Raw genomic sequence first — 7583 nt, forward strand, 5'->3', positions numbered from 1 at the left:
AAAACATTTCCCCCACTCTAACATGGTTCAAAGCTTCCCAGGTACAAGTTGGGAAAACAATTTTCATACCAGCCTCACTAGAAATTAAAGAAGTGTAGCTGTGTTGCCTTTTGAATTCCATAAATTCCTAGCTATCACTGAGACTTAAAAGTACAACAGTACGGACATAATTCTGATAGCTACAATTCATTTTTTAAGGTATCAGAAAAAAAGGAGAACACTTACAAATCCTCTAAATAAAAAGGACTAAATCTCCTCCAGAGACGTATTTCCAGCACAAAGAAAGCTTTACTTCTTGCCTTTCAGGGGTCTGGCTCAAGTACCCTGAGTTGATTACTTGTAAGTTACTTATCTTCAAAGAAAAATGTCACCTTGTCCAATGACAAACTGCACCATAAAGAGCACCGGCTTACAACCAAGAACGCAGCACTCATGTCACTGAGACCTCAGCAAGCCTAAACTATAAACAGACCTGGCATCTGCCAGTGTCCCCGATGTCGGGATGCCGCTGCAGATCAGAATAATCCTTCTTACAGGGATCACTGAAGTCCAACCTTCCCCTCCAAAGGTTCCCCAGACTAGCTGATTATCTGGAAAGCAGAAAAGATTAGTCCTATTTTGAAAGAAGGCAAGTGGAGGGGAGGCAGTTTGAAAGGGGAGAGGCCAAAGTATTGTAACTCACTCACAATACCAAATGCCATGTCAGGAAGAACACAAAGATCATCTCAATTGTCTAAGAATTCATGTAACCTCAGTTTCTTTCAATCACTTTATTCCAAGTTATTCTATGTTGGAAAGGTGTGGGGAGTAATTTCCCATTCCCTCTAACACTCCTGCTTCTTTAATTTCCTGGGGAAAGAGGCACAGCTATGAAAGTAGGCAAGCCTTGTGCAGGGACAAAGCTAGTATCTCCTGGCCTTGAACAGAAGGAGGATTCCAGCTTCTGTGGATCAGGGATATAAGACAGGGCAGCCCACATGGAGGCCAGCCAAGAGCTAGGAAGTCCAATGGGTCTGGGAAACAAGGGCCAAATCTGAAGAAAACAGTTAAGGAAAGATCACTAGCTAGACTTTTTAGGGATACCTTTTGTATTTCTCTCTTTTCTTCTTTCTGTTCTCCCTTAAAGTTGTTTAAAAGTCTTTTTTAAAATGCTAACTTGCTCCAACTATTAAGAGAGGGAAAAGGAAAGGTATTTTTATTTTTGAGTCAGAGCTGAACGATGGCACTAGCAGAATATTCGAAGTGGGAGAACCCAGAGAGGTGCTCAGCGCAGAGGCCACTTGGTCAGCTCCCTTTTTTTTTTTTTTTTAACCAAAACTCTCTTTCCAGTGATAAAAGTGTAGACGTTCTCCTGCACGATGATGCAGTCGAAACTGCATGGGGGGAGGGGGCTGCACAGGATTACAAGGACTGTAAGTAGCCAGACTGGTGTTTCCAAATTGCCTTCATTACAACATTCCTTAGGTTTCCAACACCTCAGGAATCTGGTTCCAAGCCCTGCAGCTACACAAAAAGACCTGAAGCTACAAGGATATGTATTTACCACACCCTTGATATACACTTGCTGTGCCCCAGCCTTCTGCACATTTCACTTACTCACGCTGGAGACCACAGAATGACCTATTCATCTTCTTCAAAACCTCCTGAAACTTTGCCAGTCTTTCCTGTGCCCATCTGCCTCCTGCCTCCCCACGTCCGTGCAGAAACCAAACGACCCCTATGTTTTAAATACAAAGCACCATGCAGCTCTGTGCGGCGGAAGAGGACAGGGCACTAATGACAGTCAAGAAATCTAGATTCCATTCCGGACTCTGCCAAGTGTTTGCTGTGCGTGCTTCTGTCACGAACCTCCCTCTACCCATTCGCCAAAACGAGAGGTTGGCTTCTGAGGTCGCTGGCAGCTCAGTCTCCTCTGTGGGGATTGAGCGGGGGTGCCCCAAGCCGCCTCCCTACAACCTTGAGGATGGGGGCTTCTCTCAGGCCAGCTTCGCCTGGGATGCCGGGGCCCTAGGGCGTTCCCGCGGCCAGTTCGGGCCCGCAGAGGCGATAGCTACCCACACCCACGGGCCGCGGGCGCAGCACCCCCTGGTGGCGTTAGCCGGGAATGTGGCCGGCAACCCCAACCACTCATCCCACCCTACCTGCCTTCCGACGCCAGGACCTCACCACCTCACCACCAGCCCTCAGGGGTCAAGTCCCGAGGAGGAGGCGGCGGCGGGAGACTAGAGGGAAGCCTGGCCCCGTTTCTCAGGTCTCCGGCTTCCCCCGACCTGCTTGCATCCTCGATCGCAGTCCCCCACCTCCGGACGAAACACACGGGAGATAGTCCCCGCGACAACCCGAGGGAGAAGGAAGGAGTACGGCGATCGCCGCTACCTACCAGTGCCCCAGCTCCAAAACGACCGCGTCGGCCACTCTACCACGCTCCCGAGCATCAGCCCCGGAGCAAAACAAGCCTTTATAGCGGCATTGGCCGCCAGACTGCGCAGGCGTGCTGCACAAAGAATTCCCAAGACTGAAGGGAATTGTAGTCCCCCTTCCAGGAGCCCGAGGCTCGATTCGCGGCAAAGAACTATATTTCCCAGAAGCACCGTAGAAGCCCTGGAGGAGGTGCAAGTCGCTCCTCCCTTCCACCGCGCTGCAGGCTCTGCACCATCCTTCCCAGAGGTTCTGCGATCCTGTCTGGAATCTTCTCTGAGGCCCTGTGTTCCAGTGGGTGGCCGGGAGGGTTGACAGTAGCCCTCTGTGGGCGGGCAGCACAGTCAGTGTTTGTAGGCAGGGCGGTCACGGCGGTGCTTGGCCGTTTATGCACCGGAAAGCACTGTGAAGGTCATCATAGCCTCTATGTCCTCTCAACCAGCCAGCCCCAAATCTTATGTGTGGCCCTTCACGTTTTACTACTGCTTGCTCACGACTCTGCGCTATCACCTTTCTCCTTTTAATCCCACTGCCCATCACATAATGTTATAATGCCTGGTTTCTAGCAAATAAAGGCCAGGATCACAGTTTTTAGAGTGGCAAGAGCCTTAGAAATGGCATGCCAATTCATCCCTTTCTTTTTATAAAAGAAACTGAGGTTTCCAAAGGGACTGATCACTTTATTTCTCTTGGTGTTTCATCTGTATCTTCAACATGATCATAACATAAATAACTACTGTGTTGAGTGCCTACCTGTTCTGTATCTGGTGCTTTACACGCTTATTTTTTAAAGTCTCCATATCAACCCTATGTATAGGTATTATGATTATCCATTCCAAAGATTTAAAAAAAAAAAGTAAGGGAAGTGACTTCTACCTTTATACAACTAGCTAGTACAAAACACAAATGGAGGGAATTCCCTGGCGGTCCAGTAGTTAAGTCTCTGCACTTTCACAGCCGAGAGCGCAGGTTCAATACCTGGTCAGGGAACTGAGAACAGAGATTCCACAAGCCCCATGGCACAGCCAAAAAAAAAAAAAAGCATACCAATGTACCATAAAGCTGAAGTAATTAATACAGTGTTCTTACACAAGGATGGATTACTATACCAATGCAATAAAGAGCCTAGAAACAGACTCATTCATACATGTAAACTTGATCTGTAACAGAGAAAACATTAGAAATCAGTAGAGGAAGAAAGAAGATTCTATGAATAGCTCTGGAACCACTGGTTATACATATTTTTTAAAACTCAGGAATTACTACTTCATACCACACAGAAAAATCAATTTCACGTAGATTAAAGGCCTAACTGTGAAAGGGAAAACTTTCAAACATTTAGAAGAAAATGTGAAATATCTATGTGAACTTAGGAGTAGAAAAGAACTTCTTAAACAAGATACAGAAACAAATTAATAAAGGAAAGTTTGATAAATTTGTACTATATTAAAATTTAAACTTCTATATAAGATGCCATTGAGTACAAAGATAAAGCACAAATTATAACTGACAAAGTTTTTAATACAGAATATACAGATAATTTCTACAACTCAATAAGACATGGTAAATAACTTAATAGGAAAATTGGCAAATGACGTGAACAGACAGTTCACAAAAAAGAAAACTCAAGCAGCCACTCAAAGATGAAAAGACACCCAGGGAGATTAGCTCAAGATGGTGAAGTAGAAGGACGTGAGCTCACCCTTTCTTACGTAAACACCAGAATCACAACCAACTGCTGAACAGCCATAGACAAAAAAAAGCTGGAACCTACCAAGAAAGATACTCTACATCCAAAGGCAAAGAAGAAGCCACAGCAAGGTGGTAGGAGGGGCGAAATCACAATAAAATCAAATCCCATACCCGTCAGGTGGGTGGCCCACAAACTGAAAAACAATTATACCACAGAAGTTCTCCCACTGGAGTGAAAGTTCTGAGCCCCACGTCAGGCTTCTCAGCCTGGGGGTCTGGCGACGGGAGGAGGAGCCCCCAGAGAATTTAGCTTTGAAGGCCAGCGTGTTTTTTTTTTTAAATAAATTTATATTTTTATTTTATTTATTTTTGGCTGCGTCGGGTCTTCCTTGCTGCGCTCAGGTTTTCTCTAGTTGTGGTGAGCAGGGGCTACTCTTCGTTGTGGTGCGCAGGCTTCTCACTGCGGTGGCTTCTCTTGTTGCGGAACGTGGGCTCTAGGCACGCGGGCTTCAGTAGTTGTGGCTCGCGGGCTCTAGAGCTCAGGCTTAGTAGTCGTGGCGCACAGGCTTAGTTGCTCCCCGGCACGTGGGATCTTCCCGGACCAGGGCTCGAACCCGTGTTCCCTGCGTTGGCGGGCGGATTCTTAACCACTGCACTACCAGGGAAGCCCCACATGTGTGTTTAAAAATATAGAGCCAGGTGCTTCCCTGGTGGCGCAGTGGTTGAGAGTCTGCCTGCCGATGCAGGGGACGCGGGTTCGTGCCCCGGTCTGGGAAGATCCCACATGCCACGGAGCGGCTAGGCCCGTGAGCCATGGCCGCTGAGCCTGTGCGTCCGGAGCCTGTGCTCCGCAACGGAAGAGGCCACAACAGTGAGAGGCCCGCATACAGCAAAAAAAAAAAGAAAAGAAAAAAAAAATGTAAAGCCAGGCTTGGGCATGATCAACAACAAATTTGAGGTGTAATTACTTCTGGTGTTGGAAGGAGGAGAATAAGATCAGAGAAGGATATACAAAGGGCTTCAACTGTTTCTGTAATATTTTCTTTCTTTAAGAAACGACTTTGGGCTTCCCTGGTGTGCAGTGGTTAAGAATCCGCCCGCCAACGCAGGGAACACGGGTTCGAGCCCTGGTCCAGGAAGATCCCACATGCCGGGGAGCAACTAAGCCTGTGTGCCACGACTACTGAGCCTGCGCTCTAGAGCCCACGAGCCACAACTACTGAGCCCACATGCCACAACTACTGAAGCCCGTGCTCCTAGAGCCCGTGCTCCGCAACAAGAGAAGCCACCGCAATGAGAAGCCCGCGCGCCATAACAAAGAGTAGCCCCCACTCGCTGCAACTAGAGAAAGCCCGCACGCAGCAACGAAGACCCAACGCAGCCAAAAATAAATAAAATAAATAAATTTTTTAAAAAAACAGATACACACTACAATATATAAAATAAACAACAAGGACCTACTATATAGCACAGGCACCTATATTCAATATCTTGTAATAACCTATAATGGAAAAGAATCTGAAAAGGAACGCATATATATATTATATATATTATATGCATATATATATAATATATATATATATATAGCTGAATCACTTTGCTGTACACCAGAAACTAACACAACATTGTAAATCAACTATACATCAATTTGTAAAAATGACTTATAAATGTTAAAATTTTAAAAAGCTTGGCAGTGGGTACACAGGTGCTTCTAAAATCATTTGCTGTACTTTTGGGTAGCCTTTAAGGATTTCATAATAAAAAAGTTTTAGTATCATAGAAACAAACCATTTCTCCTCTCAGTGGGGATATGTTCAATTTAACAGAAAAATCTTGAGGATTTATATAGATATAGATATAGGTATAGATATATAGATATATATCTACTGAGAATTCCTTACGCACCTCTGGCCATCTGGTGGGATAAGAAAAACCTTTTTCAGTACACCTCAAGTCACCTTTCCAAGGCATACTGGTACTTCCAACCATGCTTCAAACATTGTAGTACCCAAAAGCTGCATATCTGATACCTTCATATAAAATAAAAATCTTCAAAAATCTCCCTGAATACTTCAAAAATAGGTTTTTAAAAAATGAATGAGCACTATACAACCCTGGTTCAACATCTCAATACACTATGGTACTACCTCAGCCTGTCCAAGAATAGCCTGGGCCAAAGACTTAACTTATTTACGTGGTATTAATTGCAAAGCATCCCCTCCTTGAAGTGTATTTATGTTGTGAAGTGTTTTGGGGCAGAGGCTGATATTCTCCAACCTTCAGGCAAGGGGCTAGAGAATCTATGTTGCAATGCAGAATTGTTAAATATATTTATGTTGTGTAAGGTACTCAATATATTCATTTATTCAATATTTGATAGAGATACAATGGAGCTAAAACAGACAAGTTTCCTGCCCTCGTGGGGTTTAGAGTCCTGGATAAACATTAATTCAAATTTAAACTATAATTGATATGTACAAGAAAAGAAAGGTTAGTTTTACATCTGAAGAGTAGTAGGAGCTAGCGAGGTGAAGATGGTGGAAGTGAGCAGAGGAGAGAGCTCTCCAAGCAGAGGGAACAACAAAGGCCGGGTGGTGGGAGAAGGAAGGGAAGGTCTCCAAAGGTAGATCATGTTATAGGTCTTTAGAGTAAGAGCAAAAACCAACCATTGCAAGGTTTTAAAAGGTGAATGGGTTAAGCGTTGAGAAATCAAATTTACATTTTGAAAACTTCCCTGAGGCTGGCAGACTGGAGAAAGAATTAAAGACAGCTAGAATGGAAGAGAAGAGTCAAGCTAGGAGTGACTGTCATCATCCAGGATGGTGGCTTGGACTAGAACTGTGGTGGAAAAGATGGAGAGAAGTAGGCGGACTCATGAGAAATTTAAGAGGTCAAATGGACAAACGTTGATGGATTAGATACTGTGGGATGAGAAAGAGAGGTGTCATGGGTAACAGCTTGGTTTCTGGTTGCAGAACTGGATGGACGGTGGTCCCATTCATTGATATAAGAAATGCTCTACTCCAGCAGCCCCCCGACACCCTCCTCTACCCAGCTTGTCAGGAGCTAATGTCAAGTGTGATCACCGCACATCTGCTGTGGCACTCCTGAATTCTTCTGCCAGTTATAAAAACAAAACTTCACTTTTGCAGATCAATTTTGCAATGAAAGTCATTTTCATGGAATAAGACTTTTTAAAAAATTAGTTAATAAATGGAATCTTTTATTTAACATCATGGTAACAATATAGTGCAACAGAATAATGCACCTCTTTAATGGTCTCAGGCAAATTAAGAAAGAAGAGAAGGGGATTTAAGATGTAAACAATGCTGAATAAAAGCCAAATAATATCATAGCATGTTATAGAGACAAAGGTTTCACAGAATTTTTAATAGAGAACTGCGTGGGAGAAGCTGAGTGTTCACAGAGTACACAGCGGTATAGGCATGTTATGATAAGTCATATCACATATT

The 7583-nt window shown here is 44.4% G+C and overlaps 1 protein-coding gene across 5 annotated transcripts in view; it reads right to left on the minus strand.

Annotated features, from left to right (window-relative positions):
• The window catches only part of ABCC5 (ATP binding cassette subfamily C member 5), an 88151-nt gene extending 85623 nt beyond the window's left edge, over positions 1–2528 (minus strand). For 2 of the 5 annotated variants that reach the window (XM_067738232.1, XM_067738233.1), the window contains exons 1-2: positions 2381–2501; positions 473–590 (exon numbers count right to left, since the gene is read on the minus strand). In XM_067738232.1, coding sequence (XP_067594333.1) covers positions 473–590; positions 2381–2435 — 173 coding nt within the window. In that variant the 5' untranslated portion in view covers positions 2436–2501. Of the gene's footprint in view, positions 1–225; positions 380–472; positions 591–2380 lie in introns of those variants that run through there. The other 3 variants (XM_067738226.1, XM_067738227.1, XM_067738228.1) reach the window with 3 other exon arrangements.
• Positions 2529–7583: the final 5055 nt, after the last annotated feature.

The sequence above is a fragment of the Pseudorca crassidens genome, chromosome 5 (genome assembly GCF_039906515.1).
Source record: "Pseudorca crassidens isolate mPseCra1 chromosome 5, mPseCra1.hap1, whole genome shotgun sequence".
Lineage (NCBI taxonomy): Eukaryota > Metazoa > Chordata > Mammalia > Artiodactyla > Delphinidae > Pseudorca > Pseudorca crassidens.